At 40.8% G+C, this 17,147-nt stretch overlaps 3 protein-coding genes across 5 annotated transcripts in view; all 3 read left to right on the plus strand.

Moving 5' to 3' along the window:
- The first annotated feature begins 393 nt into the window (after window positions 1–393).
- Window positions 394–3,912, plus strand: LOC125969112 (zinc finger protein ZFP2). Of its 2 annotated transcripts, XM_049720843.1 has the most exons (3): window positions 394–529; window positions 1,037–1,091; window positions 1,232–3,912. In XM_049720843.1, the coding sequence occupies exons 2-3, from the start codon at window positions 1,046–1,048 to the stop codon at window positions 2,344–2,346; spliced, it is 1,161 nt and encodes a 386-aa protein (XP_049576800.1). In that variant the 5' UTR covers window positions 394–529; window positions 1,037–1,045; the 3' UTR covers window positions 2,347–3,912. The 2 variants fall into 2 exon arrangements, with proteins under 2 accessions (XP_049576800.1, XP_049576799.1); XM_049720842.1 differs by lacking the exon at window positions 394–529 and having other exon boundaries at window positions 536–1,091.
- A 147-nt stretch (window positions 3,913–4,059) lies between these two features.
- On the plus strand, window positions 4,060–13,023 carry cfap52 (cilia and flagella associated protein 52). 2 transcript variants are annotated; one of them, XM_049720828.2, is made up of 15 exons: window positions 4,060–4,802; window positions 5,328–5,392; window positions 5,754–5,953; window positions 6,194–6,330; window positions 6,631–6,759; window positions 6,959–7,055; window positions 7,332–7,448; window positions 7,519–7,619; window positions 7,720–7,890; window positions 8,604–8,752; window positions 8,839–8,984; window positions 9,167–9,318; window positions 9,751–9,856; window positions 11,899–12,010; window positions 12,716–13,023. In XM_049720828.2, exons 2-15 carry the CDS (start codon window positions 5,332–5,334, stop codon window positions 12,898–12,900), a joined length of 1,863 nt encoding a protein of 620 aa, XP_049576785.1. In that variant the 5' UTR covers window positions 4,060–4,802; window positions 5,328–5,331; the 3' UTR covers window positions 12,901–13,023. The 2 variants fall into 2 exon arrangements, with proteins under 2 accessions (XP_049576785.1, XP_049576786.1); XM_049720829.2 differs by lacking the exon at window positions 4,060–4,802 and adding an exon at window positions 4,882–4,947.
- Window positions 13,024–14,500: 1,477 nt separating this feature from the next.
- The window catches only part of usp43a (ubiquitin specific peptidase 43a), a 28,106-nt gene continuing 25,459 nt past the window's right edge, over window positions 14,501–17,147 (plus strand). The window contains exon 1 of the mRNA XM_049720826.2: window positions 14,501–15,343. Within this exon, the coding sequence (XP_049576783.1) occupies window positions 14,750–15,343 (594 nt within the window). The 5' untranslated portion in view covers window positions 14,501–14,749. The remainder of the gene's footprint in view (window positions 15,344–17,147) is intronic.

Below are 17,147 nucleotides of genomic sequence, written 5' to 3' on the forward strand. Positions count from 1 at the left end.
CAATACTCTTTACCTTCCATCATCATTTTTGTTTACGCTCATTCCTATGACATTTATTGCAAATTCAAAATTGAGAACTTTAAAATGTTAAAAAAAAATAAAAAAAATTCAGGCGCGAGAAGTGTGAAATGTTTGGTGAGTTTTTGTGCATTTTAGGACCTGACAAATTATGAAAACACACAATAATTATAATATTTTTATAATAATAATAATAATAATAATAATAATAATAATAATAATAATAATAATAATAATAATAATAATAATAATAAAGCTATAGGACCCTTGCAGCAGTCACTGTTTGGACCCTAATTATATTTATCAATGTTCAAAAACGCTGTTTTTATATTGTTTTCAGACTCACTTACTTACTTAAGCCTTGTGGGGGCAGCAACGCGCTAAACGTACTTGATCTGTCACAAATCAAGACGAAGAAGAAGTTTAGCAACGACAGCGTCGGCCTCTTCCACTTTTAACCAAGCTTCGGTTTAAAATGTGGTAATCTGTTAATTACCGCATTAAAAGAAAGGTAAGTCATCTTTTGCTTTTGTTTCTGCGACGTTCTCAATGTATAGCAAGCGTGATGTTAGCATGCTGGTTTATTTATTTGAACGCAGCTAATGCTAACAACATTGCCTGTGTGTTCCATAGCGCTTTTGCTTACAAAAGGACAGACTCCGCACATATTCTAATTTCTAATTCTCATACGACGGCTAACGTCAAGTTTTAAATCCAAAATACAGGCGTTGGCATTTAGAATATGTCAACGTGCATTGCGATATCGATTCCTAAATATTTGTTGTGCTATTATGTTGGCAGTTGGCAAAAAAAAAAAATGTCGACGTTTTAACTTGATTGACGTTATATTACTAACGTGTCATTGTAATGGCTGAACCATTGATCAAACGGCTGCATACTGTTAAGAGAGACGAGCTTTGCGAGTTTATTCAACATCTAATAGTCGCCTGGGTTTATTAATATTTTGTCTTGGGCCCCTATGTTTTTTGTTGTTGATGATTTTGGGGTGTATTGCAAGATCTCAGCGATGGAGAACGACAGTTCATCTGTGACAGATCACTCTTCAGACGAAAGTAAGAATCGATGCTTCTTTGTGGATTTTAAATGAATGTGGCCTTGTAAAAGTCACATGACCAAACCCGGTAAACAGGTGACCCTGCGTCCGCTTTGTGAATTTCATTTCATTTGATCCTTTGATGCTCTTGGTCACCAGGTACCAAAGCCTTCGACATTGAGTACATCGTCGAGTCCGATCTCGGCAACGACTCTGAGTCGGAGGATGGCAAAAAGGCCAAGAAAAAGCAACGCAAGAGCCACGCTTGCAACGTTTGCAACAAAATATTTGATAGGCTTTCCAAGCTCACCAGGCACCTCTCCGTACACACCAGGCCCAGGACCTTAAAGACTCGCTATCAGTGCGTGCATTGCGAGAAGACTTTCACAGAAGAAGACAAGCTGTTACGTCACCAAGATACCCACAACCGGACAAGGGAGCACCCGTGCCCCGACTGCGGCAAAGTGTTCAACAAGCCCTCCAGGTTAGAGCGCCATCGACGCATCCACGCCAGGAAACCAAAGGTGCCCCACCAGTGCTCCTTCTGCGCCAAGACCTTCGATAAACTCTACCGGCGCATCCGCCACGAGCGAATGCACACGGGCGAGAGGCCTTTCACCTGCTCCTTCTGCGGGAAGGGATTCTCCGAGATGGGTCACTGCAAAGCCCACGAGAAGATCCACCAGGACAATCCGGAGAAACCTCACCACTGCCCCAACTGCGACATGTCCTTTTTCAAGGCCTCGGAACTCGGCAGGCACCAGCGCTCGCACACCGGCGAGAAGCCGTTTCTGTGCAACGTGTGCGACAGCACCTTCGCCCGCTCCGAGAGCTTGAAGAGACACATGAGGAGCCACACGGGGGAGCGGCCCTACGTCTGCTTGACTTGCGCCAAGGGGTTTTACTCCCGTCAGGATTTAAACATTCACTTGCTGATCCACTCGGGGGAGAAGCCTCACATTTGCCCCGTGTGCGGCAAAGGCTTCTCGCAGCTGGGCAACATGAAGGAGCACGAGAAGAACGTCCACGTCCGGTCCGAGAAGTACTCCTGCAACGAGTGCGGGGCCACCTTCACCCGTTATAAATCTCTGAACCTGCACCAGCGGGTGCACACCGGGGAGAAGCCGTACCTTTGCGTTCCGTGCGGGCGTAGCTTCTCCTGGAGTCACTGCCTGAGCAGACACCGCCGAACTCAAGCTCACAAGCAGATGTTGTTGGATGCGGCCAAAGAACTTCAAACTTTCCCAGAGCCTGCCGAGGATCAGTGCACTTGAACACCGGGCCGGTACTCACTTCGCTAAACCGCTGACTCGTGCTTTTTCGTGAAGAAGCCGGTCCCTGGCGCCAACGTTCGACTGCCATGTTGGGTCAAGATGCCAACCGACTTGAGTCGCGCCTTGTTTTGTAAACAGAGACACAGCAGCGTGAACACATTACAACAATGACATTTTGTAGGATTGCCTCGCTCTACAAACTAGTGTTTTGAAACTGAGCACTGGACGCATTCCCTTACTAATCATTTAGTAAACAATCAGCACTTGGACCACACCAGACCTTCCACCATGACAGTACCACTACCCACAGAATAACCCTCAATCACAAAAATGTGATCCTACGTATCATTTTGAAATCCGCCTTATCCAGGGTTGTCAAACTCATTTTTTCCGCGGGCCGCATTGTAGTCATAGCTTCTTTCGGAGCGCCGTTATGACTGTCAACCCAAATAAATGTACGAGCACTTCATATTATATACAGTAAAAGCTACAAAACAAAGTGACAAATAACTCGTTTTCAAATCAGATGAGTAAAAAAAAGATTATTAAAAGTGAAGACAATTTGCAATTCTAGTAATGACACACGAATTTGATGCACAATTTGTCTTCGCGGGCCACATAGAATGATGTGGCGGGCCGTATCTGGCCCCCGGGCCTTGAGTTTGACACCTGTGGCCTTATCCGAGCAGTAACGGGCAATCGCCTTTTGATTTTATTTTATTTTTACACCCTACCATGCAAATCAGCAGCGGTGTAGATTTTACACAGCAAGTCAGACATTTATAGTTGTTACGTCAGTGCCCGCAAGATCTGGACATTCACGTTTGTTAACCATTTCATCGCATTTGCTTATAAAACTAGCTTGAAGCAGATCTCACTGTTACGGGCAGCTCCCTTAAAACGTATTCATGTGTTCCTGAATAAGATAGAAAGGTATCTATGTAAGAAAAAGAAGACGAGCGAGAAGCTATGCTAAACCGCTAACACAAATCATGGACAGAAGTAACTTTTTGCTGGTGAGGCAAAAAACGTGTCTAGACTAAAGAAAGACAAAAGGCACAAAGAGGAGTGAAAACCGGAAATAAGTTTACAAGAGGATGGAGCGTCTCTAAAATATATATGTAGTACTGTGTATTAAATATTTGTGATTTCAGCAATGTTATTTATTTGCTTGGACAGCAGAGTGCTGGGTTTTGCTTTAGACTTTTCCTAAAATGTTTTCAATTTTACATTATATATTTTTTGACATTTTATCGGTTTAGCTTTGTTGAAAGATCATGCATAAGACCTTTTTAGAATTATGACACTTCCGTTAGAACACTAGCATTACCACTAAGGTCGAGCCTTTGGCCATATTGCCCAGCCTTAAATTCATTCTTGGTACTATTTTTAGTTTTCTTCCACTTAAATCAATCAAGCCGTATTCCCACATTGTCCATGTTGCTTCACAGAATTATGTCAATGCATCATATTGAATAAATCAAAAATAGAATACGATCATCTGTCAACATTTTATCACCTGAGACTATTCGAAGAAATGAAATGAAGGTCACCCGAGCAATATAATTTTTTTTAAAAAAGGCTTGGAGGGCTGTCTGCATTAAGCACAACCTGAGGAGAACCATAATGGCATACATGACATTAATAAAAACAGCAAATTACTTTTTTTTTTTTTACTGTCTGCATCAATATGGTGCCACAACACTACTTTTATATTAGACACTGCTTTGTCTTGTCTCGTTTAAGCGTCTCAATTTATAATACCAAGTTGGCACCAAAGCTACCAGGACTTTGACGCCATCTTCAGAAAGCACAGAAACAGCAAACTGACAAATAAGAGGATTGCAACACAGGTAAAAATGTCGGACTGAATCAATCAACAACTTTATTGTACTGTGAAAGTGCCCCGATAATTTATTGCATATACTGAATGTTAAGCCAAACTATAATAAATTAGTAACAGATTGTAAATATTTTTTTTCTACTTCTTTGCATGCTCTGTTGTGGAAATGAACCAATATCTTGCTGCCATGATTTCTCGTGAGTTGTGTCAAAATAAAAACTTTTTGTCTTCCTGCTACCACGCTCATCGTTATGACGTCACAGCAAAGTGTTTGTTTACCCGTTTGGATAATACGTGACACTATAGAAATAAGAATAAAATAAAAGCTGCTTAACTGATTTGAAGCCATTTTCCTCACCAAAAAAAATGCAGCTTTTGCTATTTGTAATAGAGTACTAATTAAAAAAAATTAAAAAGAAAAACATAGGAATGAATGGGGACGTAAGGGGCGGGGCTAGCGGGTCTCCCGTTGCTAGGCGACGTGTGTTTGTTATAGTGGACAGTGGTAAACGTTAGCGACCTTTTTGTTCGAGATTCGCGAGGATGTAAAATCAAGCGTTTTCAATTTTGTCGTTCTTTTTTTTAAAAGTACAGACTTTTGCTAAGTCAAACGGTAAGTTTTGCAACAAGTTAGCACCGCAGTCGGTTGTGTTCAAATTGTAGGGCTGTACTCACCCGCAATATTTGCGCATACAAAATGGAACTGGATTTTATATCGCGGCCAACGACGTTTCAACATTATTATGACCATTAAAGGGGTAGAGGATTTTTTAAAATAAGTTTATATCATTAATGCAACAATATATGGTATATAAGTGTTGCATTTCAATGTCGTTAGTAGTAGTTCATGTGGTCTTCAAAGGACACATTTGACATCATCAATTAGCGGTGTCTGTATAAATATAAATTTCAATGACGTCGGTTGTATTGGCTCTTTATTTTTAGTGACGTCACACTGAGCGAGTTTACGCATGAAAAATAATTTAAAAAACGACAATGGACTGAAAACGGTATCTACTTGGGAAAAAATATTTTGTTTAGTCAAAACGTTTTATTTTTATAAAAGTTTATTACACTTTACAGCTGTACATAATTTTATATACAATTTTATAAACTCATTGTGCTGTTTACATTTTAGCAAGATGGATCTGGAACCAAAAATCTTTCCTGAACTTGAACTGGCGGCGGTTTCCGGCTTCAACGGTAAGTAATATAAACAATTTTTAAAAAAAAAATCAAAATTATATGCCACGAATGAGTGTTCTCAAGCAGATACTCGGGTAAATACATAGCATATAGCTAAAAGAATGACGACAAAAAACGGTACCTAAAACAAGGTGATAGTTTGCTTATACCACTTGTCCAAAATTCTTTCTTCTAAGTTATTTGAATTGCATTATTCAGTAATTAATATCCCATTCAATTTGTGTGTAAGTATCACTCTCATTGCAGATAATACAATATTTCAATTTACATCATTTTAAATGGGGAAACCCAATATTTTGAAATGAGAACCAATAGGAAGTCAGTCAGCATGATCTTTGACCTTCTTGTGCAATTTTAGGACAAGTGCATTTCGGCATGAGGCTTCATCCCGATAAAGAGTATCTCATCTATCCTCTGGGATGCACCGTCGTTCTCACACACATTAAAGACGACAAGAGACACTTCCTGCACGGTCACACCAGTGACGTATCCTGCGTCTCCATGTCCAAAAGTGGAGTCTACATAGCTTCTGGACAAATCAATTACAATGACTTTGAGGTAACCTTCAGTGTCAAATGTTTCCATCCCTCAGCACTACCTTGTCATCAGTGGATTGAAAAATAATACACATTCCTGTTCAAATTTAATTTTTCTTATGATATAAATGAAATGTCCCATTATTGTGGCTAAAAAAAAAAGTGGGAAATGAAATCTCTCTCACTAGGATGTGTAGAAATCTTTCACTGTATTTTTTTGAGATTTTTTTTTAATTTCCTTATTTATTCGTTATTTTCCTAGGCCGATATAATCGTGTGGGACTACGCCAAGCGAAGCTTGTACACTCGCTTTTTGATCCATGAATCCAAGGTGGAAGCGTTGGCTTTCTCTCCTAATGACAAGTATCTGGTGTCCCTCGGAGGCCAAGACGATGGAAGGCAAGTTTTTTTACCAGTACAGTGGAAAAGTCTGTGCAGAAACTTCTAAGGACCAACAATTAATTTAAGTTTGAATAAGTACTAATGTTTGTGCAGCTAAGTTTTGGGCAAATTTTGAAGCCCATCCATCCATCCATCCATTTTCTGAACCGCTTAGTCCCCACGGGGGTCGCGGGCGTGCTGGAGCCTATCCCAGCCGTCATCGGGCAGTAGGCGGGGGACACCCTGAACCGGTTGCCAGCCAATTTTGAAGCCCACCACAGGATATTACATCCTGACATTTTTTTTTTTTTTTCACAGAATACTTTTATGGAACCTCGCGACCAAGCAGGCCATTAGTTCGGCTCCAGCGCTTCCTTTGAGTTTATGTCACCGCCTCGTCATCAAGTACTCTAACACCAATGACAACATTTTTGTCTCTGCTGGCAGGTGGGTAAACCATTTTTTCTTAAATGTTTACAACTTATCTATCATAAAATCTAAAATATTTTGAATTTATCAATGCACATATGAAGCGCTTCATTATTTGCAGGAAAGTGCCACTTTGGATATTGTAGGTATTTGGCACCTCAACTGAATATTAGTAATAAAAAAAAACAAAAAAAAACCAATATACTGAATTTTCCAGGGCAACCTTGCAGCTTTGGGAGATGGATGAAACCAACAAGATTAAACCTACAGTCTGTGAACTGCGTAAACTGAAGAGGACAGTGAAGTGCATTGAGGTATGTGATCACATTTAAGAGGACAAAATTGAGACAAAAAAAAAACCTTGCTTACTGCTTGTCATGACATTATCCTGAAAAACTAACTAAATATGCTACTAGCGAATACGAGTTAGCCCCTAGCCAACATTAGCATGCCTGTGTTAAAAATGGCCGCCTCAGGATGGTTCACTGTGAAGAATTAAAACTGTTCAGGCTATATCTGGGTCAAAGTTTGCTGAGATGTCTAGAATTCATAATGAGCGTTCACGCTGACATTTCTCCCCCCCCGCACAGTTCGCACCGGACGATGAGTTTTTTTTTTGTGGTACTTCCAGTGGAGACATCTTGAAAATTAACACCAAGACAAAGTATCTAAGCGACTATGGTCCCGTTAAAACCAAACACAGCCTGGTGAGTATCCCGACAAGATGTCTAATTGGTGGAATTTCATTTTTCATGTTTCCGTCGCTCACATACACAGGGAGTCACTGTCCTAAAGGCGTTAAGTACGGGTGAACTCCTTGTCGGTTCTGGATTTGGCACCTTGACACTTTGCTCCACGACCACCTTGAAGGCTCTCAGGTGAATGAGTGTCCACGCTATAATTTGATAAGCTGGAATTTTATTGACAGGAAAATAAAAATGACGCAAAATTCACTGACTCCTCCCCACAATATATTAGACACGTGCAGATGAACAATGGAGTGACCTCCATCGCTCTCAAAGATGACGGCCAACAGTTTTTTGTCGGCACAGACGCGTCCGAGATCTACTGCCTCCATCTGCAGGATTTCAAAGCTGAACTCGTGTCCACGAATCATCATGGCGCCGTCAAGGATGTCTCAATTGCTTTGTGAGTAGCTCGGGGTCATAAATAAAAAGCAATGAGTTCTTATTTATTTGGCATCCATTCAGATTTGCAATAAGAACAACAAATGGACTTTAAATGAATTAACTGTTAGACTGCTAATGAAAGTTTCTTCCTTACCAAATTACAGAAAGTACAAGCGCAATTTGTGTGAATGAAAAAAAGGTTTTCAAAATTATTTTGCATTGAGTTCAGTACCCACTAACTCCACTAGGGGGCAGTCCAAGTCTACTTTTTTTTCTTATTTAGTGACGCAATGAAATATAGTAGCGCCATATTAATATATATGCGGTAATAGTATATATAATTATATAATGTGGTATGATGTGAAAGAAAATAATATTGTATCATATCATATAACAACTGTACAATTGATAAATGTATGCTGGTAACAACAATTGGAATTATAATCGCAAAAAGAGTTTAATGACTAATTAAGTTTAGTGCTATAATGATTTTTTTAAATTATAAATATCGATTATTTATCATCATGCAACCCTAATTTATATGCGTCAATTAAAATGATCAATTATTTTATATATATATATATATATTTATAGGTAATTTTTATTATAATTATTATACTTAAGACTTTTTACCTAGGTTTATTATAGCGATTTCCGTAAATATAGAATGCAATACATAAATGAATGCCCAATTATAGATGTTCATCTCTGCATTATTTTGCTTTTTGTCAGTGGCTCCTCTGAGTTATTTGCCACCGCCTCAGAGGAGGACATCAGGGTGTGGCACATAGACAAGTCCAAAGCGCTGCTGAGAATCCCAGAACCTTGCCTTACCTGTAACACTGTGCACCTGATGATTGACGGACACAGCATCATCACTGGTAGGACTCAAAACAAGTGTGAATGTGACATTGAATGAATAGTTATTATTCAAGTCAAGGCACAATTTATTTTTTTATCTTCACAGGATGGAACGACGGGAAGATCCGCATATTCGCCCCGCAGAGTGGCCGCCTCATGCTCGTCATTCACAACGCGCACCGAAACGGCGTGTCAGCCCTCAAGGGGTCCAGGGACTGCAAAAAAATTGTCAGCGGGGGGCAGGATGGAACGGTCAGTCTTGCGTGAAGATGGTATGACCGAGATTAGCAGTAGAAAAAATTCACACATAACACAGGATTCTGACCAAAAATGGGAGAACCTCATTTACTCAAGACAAACAATTTAATTATCACACACCCTAATCGACGTGTTGACCCAAGATGTAATACCCGTGTTTCCCGAATCTACTCTAGGTTTGCGTTTGGGAGCTGCTGAAGCACGGCCAACGACGGCTTGCCTTCTTGACGGAACACAAAGCCACTGTGAGGTGTGTCCAGATCAGGAGCGACGACAAGGAATCTGTCACAGCTAGCATGGATGGAACCTGCATCATCTGGGACATTGTGTGAGTCACCTCACAACCAAACAACACTGAGGAACGCACATGAATATTTTCTCTAGTTTTTGTGAAAAACAACTACTGCAGTTGAATAAGTTTAGGTGTGACTGCTGCTGTGTATACGATTATACTGCCCCCTGGTGGGTATGATGCTCACACCAAAGTTGTAGCACAGTGTCCATTGAAATGAAGCTTAAAATCGTTTACATTGTATTTATTTACTACGTCGTGCAATTTAGCATGGTATTTTTCTTCTCTACAAAAAATTGAGAAAGTAATTACTATTGATATTATTTATTGCTGTAATATCTTATCGTTTTTATTCTAAAGTACAAAAAAGAAATCAAGGAAGTTATAGATAAGAAAGCAGGTAAATTAGTCTGCATATATTTTTTCAATCTAGAAAACCAACAAATGTTCTTTTGAATCTTTGTGTAGGAAATTTGTGCGGATTCGCAAGATAATTACCAAAAATTCCTCGTTCAAGACCGTGTGCTACCATCCTGAAGAGCACCAGATTGTCACCAGCGGCACCGACAGAAGGGTTGGTTATTTTCCTCTCCCTCTCAATGTTTAGCGGTGGACTGCTTCATTTTGTCATTTTCCAATTTTCAGCCACAACATGTCACCTTAAGGCAGAAATAAATCCGGCTTTGATAAAGACACCGGCTAATCTAAATGTCCTGTGATTGCATCATGATATTTTCCACTCGCTGAGCCGAGCAGAAGCAAGAAGCCTGGTGCTGTGCCACGATTAGCGTGGCCTCCCACGGTGACCACTTGCACAACACACACACACAAAACCACAGATTAGTTTGCGAAGCCCGTTGTGTATTCTGGGTTCGTCGTAATTAACAAGTAACAGAAATATAGAGTTTAAAATAGACAAAAGAATAAATTTAGTTTGATTATGATAATGTCACATTATTTGAGAGCTAGCTAGCGTTGCTATCAAAACTTGACTTCCCCTTTGACCAATCACATTCAATGTTTTATATTTGCTAGCGCATCAATTACTCGCATGTTTTTGCTATTCTTGGCAGGTTTTCATCCCTATCCCTCATTTATAGACTGTAAAAATAACCTCATCAGAAAAAAAAAAAATCCAGATCAATCAATTGAAACACAGTAACAAAATATTTCTTACTTCCCACCCCTGCCGAAAGGTGACGATAACTTGCGCCGATTAATAAGACTGTGAGGAAAGATGCATGCATAGCAGCGCTCTTGCCTTCCTGCATGCGGATGTGCCGACGCCAGCCTAGCGCCAGCCAAATCCACCATCTGCTCAACCTAAGACACAGACACTCTGTCTGTGGCCCGCTTAGGTCAACTCTCTAGAAATCTACCAAAGAGGTGTGAGATCTGTCTCATTGATTATTATTATTAAAATTGAGCCCAGATGTTTCTCCACCACGCAGAAAGGTCCGAAACAAGAGTTAAAGGCGGAATCTCAGAACCGCTAACCACTCCGATCATGATCATGATTAATTTGGATGGAGTTGACGAGAGGTTGACAGAAGTTAAAAAGAGGTTCTGCACCGTTGTGGGAGTGAACAGTCTTACGCAGACATATCTAATTCATCAATCGATTGAGATTGATCAGTCCCTGGGTGTAGTCAAAAATGTATTACCACCTTTAGATATGCTCATATGCGTGGGTCGGCTTTGGACTGAGGCCCGGTTTTCCCCCTGAGAACACAGATGGAGCAAGGAAAGTCACACAGGCAGCATCGCTAATAAGATGCTCAAATGAGATGAGGGAGGGAGAGGTCGTGACTGGAAAGAGACGAGAGTCTGAGGGAAAACAAAAGACAACATGTTTGGGGGTGACTTGAGGACTTGTTGGTACACTGTTTTTAAATCGATCATCCTATCGATTATCATATCGGATAATCAAGTAATCGGACGGATTTTATCAACATATTTTTCATGTTTCTGCTTTGTGGGTGCTGGAATGATCAAAGTAACAGACTAACATCTATTTCTTTAAATTATATAATCAGCTTTGCCCCAAATACCAAAAAGGATGCATTAATGTGCACCACCTGAATGTTTTTTGTCACCTGTGCTAAAAATAACCACAAACAACAATCGTGTTTTTTGTCAGACTTTTGTCGTACAGCTGCAAAGCCTCAGGGACGATTAACTTTGGCTTCCGTTTAGCGAGCATAATTGGAGCTTTACTTATTTATTCAGGCTGACACATGATAGAAGATGACATTATAGTCAAATTTTTTTTGTAGAAAATTTGACTAAATTATTGATAACGTAACAATAATAGGACAACAGCGCTAATTAGGGTCTTACATGAAACAAATAGCCGTATGTATCTGCAGTTAAATAAACAATTGCTCCCCCTCTTTCCTTAAATTATTTACATTTAATGCAGAGTAGTGTCCAAACAATTTGAATTAAAAATCATTCAAAGGCAATGCAGTTGCTAATGTGTGTTATCTGTTATCGGAAAAGCAATCGGAATTTTAAAACAATGAGACTAAGATAGAACGGTCTAAAAGAACAAATACGTGTTTTTTTTTTTTTTTTGCCGCTGTCAAATAAATGACTTCCAATTTACCTGTTCAGATTGTCTACTGGGACGTGCACGACGGGTCAGCAATCAGAGAGCTTCAGGACAGGGAGACGTCAGCCATCAACTGCATGCACATCTCTTATGACGGCAGATACTTTGTGACAGGTAATGGTCCATTACGCAGCTGCTTCTCACTGCCTCGTCCCGTCGCTACTCTTTGAGCCGCAGTGATTGAAAATGTAGATAGTAATTGTGTTGAGTGTTTTTTTTTCCCTCCCCCCCTAATTCAGTTTCGAGGGTGACAACGGCTTTTTAGCTATTCACAAATTGCTTGGCTGTCACAATCAAATATTTTGAAAATGGATTATTCCATCATAGCATAGAATTTTCATTGCGTTAAAGTGTGTTAAAAAAAATTGCCAATTATTTTTGTTTTGGTAAAATTTTGTGATTAAAACCAATTAAATGACATCACACAGGAAAGATGGATGGTCATTGTTTTCCCAAAGTAAAAGCAAATGTTTGCAATCTTGTAAGAGCCTGAAGTCAGAAGATTTGGACAATATTTTATTAAACAATGGTTCTAAATGACAACTTGATGATTCAACTGAGGCGCTGAATTCAATAATCGGTTTGTTGTCGATTAATCGTTTAATTCTTAACACTTCTACTGCTTGGACTGTGACTTAAAAATGGCCGCCAATGGCGATACACTCGAACTAAAACGTAAACCACAAACATCTCAGGTTCTTCATCAAATATTTTTAATTTAGTTCCCAAAACATCCAAGTTGAAGAGTAGCCATGTCAAAAATGGAGATATTATCTTTTGTTCAAACAAAATGAATATTTGATGGATTTTATCCGGCAGGTGGTGTTGACAAGCTGGTGAGGGTATGGGACTACATGGACGGTACGGTCACCCACGTCGGAAAAGCTCACGGAGGAACAATCACCAGCGTGGAGGTCTGCTGTAACAACAGTACCCTTATCAGCACCAGCGCGGACGGAGCCGTCATGCGCTGGAAATTTCCTCATCCACTCTTGAGTGACTGACCGCGTCGAGCTCAGACAAGTAACACTCAAATCACTTCCATTGTTATATAAGGGTAATTTTTATACAGTTTGATCAGTAATAGAGAAGACACTTATGAAATAAAATAAAAGCCACTTTTTTTATTCCCCTTGGTTTTATATGGCGATAAACATCTCCCATGCTGACACAGCAACACAGAAGTTAAGTCAAACATTTTATTTTTTATGTTCAATGCGACCCCCTCCAGCATTAGTCTAAAGAATATTCTGATTAATATTGCGTCTGTGGAATATGAAGAAAAATATTTTTATATCTCGAAGACGGTGGCCATTTTGCCATTTGCTGTCGACTGATTATTATGACATCACAGTTCCTAAGAGCTCAAGAGATTTTTCTAGTTTTGGTCGTGTGCAAACTGAGTGTTGAGCAAAGGATGTGCTTAAAAAAATGTTCTATTAAATCGACCAAACTTGAGTTAATCGATAAAAAAATGATGCCAAGGGATGTTTGAAATGCAACCTCAAAAACTTTTGTCAGATTTAATACTTTGGCCTTTTATTGTGTACAGCCTTTGTGCATTTTCCAACAATAGCAGAGTAAGAGCATTAGGGAAATTACGAAAACGTCGGCTCTGACTATCTTTTGTAATAAATCAGCATATCTGGCCCACTAAATTGAATCTTGAGCGGCGGTGAGCTGTGAAATTAAGGCTCGAATGATTAGAATCGGAGTAGAACGAGGCAGATGCTGGCTCCCCGTCGACAAACCAGAAGTGCACAAAAAGCTCCATTTATGTATTTGCTGGAGTTTTTCAGCAGCGGCAGCCTTAATGTGAGCGAAGCTATTTATAGACTCCGTTGTCGAGTATGTTTTCAACAAGGTGTTTCACACTGACAATTGCGTGGATGGAGATTGTGCTTCTAAGTGGCCATCTGGGTTTAGACAGCACCGTCTGCAATGCACATCTGCTGGCCTATTTAATATCACAACTTCAAAGTTTTTCTTTTTAATATGCAGTGGGTATAAAAAGTCTACACACCCATGTAAATGCCAGTTTTCTTGTCAGTAGAAAAAAAATAAACCAAAATCCTCTGTCTAAACAGTTTTTAAGCCCGTAAACTAAGCTAATGTGTGAAATTAACGAACAAAGATGAAAAATTAAGGACATTGTCCCTATTTACTCTTCATTTTATTTATTTAAAAATAAATAACTTTTCACCGTTGTTTTTGAACCATTTTTATTTTCTTTATGTATTTTTTCAATTTAATTTTCATCTATTTTGTTAGCCTTCGTAAATCAATAACCATGTTCTGAACAGCAGTTCCTCAATTCACTTCCTTGACACCAACACGTTCACATTCAGGAGTCAGGCAAAGCTTTGGTTTGAGAAACAAAAAAGCAAATAGGTGAGATTCTCAACGAATAATAAAATATGGATATAATTTTTGGGGAGATTTTTAATGCAATTCCAATCGAGCGTGGTCACGTGACGAATCACACATTGGACAACAATGGTAGGTGTACCTAATGTAAAGGCCGACGCGTGTTTATTTTGTTTCCCGGGTGGGTTGTGGGGGGCGGGAATTGTTTTTACTATCAGGGCGGGAGGAAGGATAGTTAGCGTCACAAGTAGTCGTCAAGTGTGGCACGAAGAATGAGGCGGCCACTCGAAGCGACGAGCTAACCTCAGGTTTACCCGGTCCGGGTTCGGTGCCAGTCTGACGGCGGTGATGTTTAAAGAAAGGCGGGAGGAGCTGGAGGAGGAAGAGGAGGAGGAAGACTAGACTGTCCGGCAGACAGGTGCGCCTCCTCCTCCTCCTCCATACTACAGCGAGTGTTCCTCCTGTCAGGTGCAGGCAGCCGCAGCCATGGATCCCCGCAAGGAGAAGGCGCGAAAAACCATGAAAGCCAAAACGACCAAGCGGAAAGAGAAGAAGCACCGGAGCGGCGTGTTCAGCCGTCGGAAATCTATTCGTTCTTTCAGTCATTTCATGGGCAGGATTCTTAAAACTTTGAGCACTTTGGCGCACTTCGGCGAGGGACGGCCGCCGGAGCCCGGGGAGGAGGACGACGACGGCGGCTTCGGTCGAAGCGACACCGGCGGCTTTAAAGACGAAGCCCTTGCGGGCGTCCCGAAGGACTGCGTCGTGAAGAAGAGCGCCACGCTGTCGTCCCACGGCTCGGTCAAGGAGCGGCTGTCGTGGTGCTACGGCGACAAAACCCCCGGCGCCCTGGGGCTCAAGAACCACGGGAACACCTGCTTCATGAACGCCGTGGTGCAGTGCCTCAGCAACACCGACCTGCTGGCCGAGTACCTCGGACTGGAGCAGTACAAGCCGAACGAGTCGGCCCGGAGGGTGAACGGCGAGGCCGCCAGGGGTGAGGTGACCGAGCAGCTGGCGTCGCTGGTTCGAGCCCTGTGGACGCTGGAGTACACGCCTCAGCTCTCCGTAGATTTTAAGGTGACTAGTGTGTCTCTAATTCTAATTTTCACACATTTGAACTTTTCACACAATCGTAGTTTGCTTTGTGTACCTTTTATTACATTATATATTATCCTCCATCTTTAGTATCTTTAGTCGGCACGAGACTCCACAGGTGAGTCGGGCTGGAAGGGGAGTGGCTAATGGGCGTGGTCAAACCCGGAAGTAACCTTGTATTGCATTCCCGACATTTTTTAAATCTGGATTTTCCGACCCGGATTGGAACCGTGTTCAGCCCAATGTAAACAAAGATGGCTGAACACGAGAAATGTTTTTTGCTTGGTTCCCAAAAACTTTTTAATTGCTTGCCAATCTACTTTCATCATTTTATTATTCATGAAAATAAACATCTTTCAGCATTTTATACAATTAGCCTAATAACTTTATTGGTTATTAATGATCCCAAGAACCTGTTAGCCATGGTTGCAAAAGCGCTTCATGGTATTTTATACCTAAAATACAGAGAAGCGTACGTACTATCCCACGAGAAACATGTCGATTATTAGGATTTAATTTCCCATCAGTATGTGTGTTCGTTAATAGTGCTTACACTTAAATATTAATTGGAGTCAAGTTGTCAGGGCAGTCAGCGATACAGGCACAGCAGGGCCTGAGGGCCTGCGGCTGTAAAAAGCTTGCCTACGTCGTGTGTCATTAACTTGCCATTAAGTGATTAATCGGCCATTTCATGTGCACTTGTAAGCCAAGGCCAGTCAAATGGAAGCAGTGGGTCTCTAGGCAGCTAAGCAACTGTCATAATTTAATGTCAAGTTTGTGCATTAATGGCTGTTGCTCATCTTCAGGCTATTCCAAGTAAATATTATTAACAGGTAAAGTTTATTCACTCAAATGCAGGCATACTTGTCGGAAGTAATATTTTTTTTAAAGGCTTACAGTATTAGGATGTTAAATATAAGATTATTATTAAAACCTAATGCATCATATTGTGACCGGGCCACCGTAGCATCGTCCCACCGCAAAAAAAAACGGTTAATGTAAGATAGGTGCTGCTATTTTTGTTAGCACAAGAGTTTAAAGGGGACGACGAAAGTGTCTACGCATGAGACAATTACAGCATATGGGGGGTTGAGGGAGGTGTTTATTTGTATAAGTAAGCAACAAAGCTAATTGGGGCTCAGTGTCTATTAGAGGGATGGTCACTACCTGAAGAAAGGGGTAAGGGGACCATTAGAGAACCCCAAAGCACTGGGCTTCCTGTAGATTAATTCCACTCTGTACAGAAAATGAGAGTTCTAATCTTAAAGGTAGATGCATTCTGTTGCGACTCTCAAGACCATAAGTCTTCACCGAAGCAAGAAAGTACTAATTGGCTATAACTTGACAAAATTGTGCGTTTAAAGGCACCGCAGGGATACAGTGTGCTGCAAAAACATCTATCCATCCATCCATCCATCCATAAACACATTTTCCTGAGTCGTCAATAAATCTCCATCCATCCCATCAATGTTCTGAATTATTAATCCAATTCAAATCGAGGCAAATTTTGTTTTGTTATTGTCAACTTCCTCTGCCCCATTTACTTGTTCAGAAGTACAGTACATAGGTCATGTTACAACGGCGACGGTTGGTCACATGATGCTGTTCAGGTGATGTTTTATGACGGAACTCGTTTGCATTGCTGTGAGTAATTTACACAACCGAGTGTGTCGTTTTGGCCCGGCTCACCGGCACGCCGAGGTGGTTAGGCAACATTCCTCGGCAGTAATGTGGCGAGAGAAGACACTCGCATTTATCAACTCCAGTCTTCTCAGTACATAACACA

Source organism: Syngnathus scovelli, chromosome 5, assembly GCF_024217435.2.
Source record: "Syngnathus scovelli strain Florida chromosome 5, RoL_Ssco_1.2, whole genome shotgun sequence".
Lineage (NCBI taxonomy): Eukaryota > Metazoa > Chordata > Actinopteri > Syngnathiformes > Syngnathidae > Syngnathus > Syngnathus scovelli.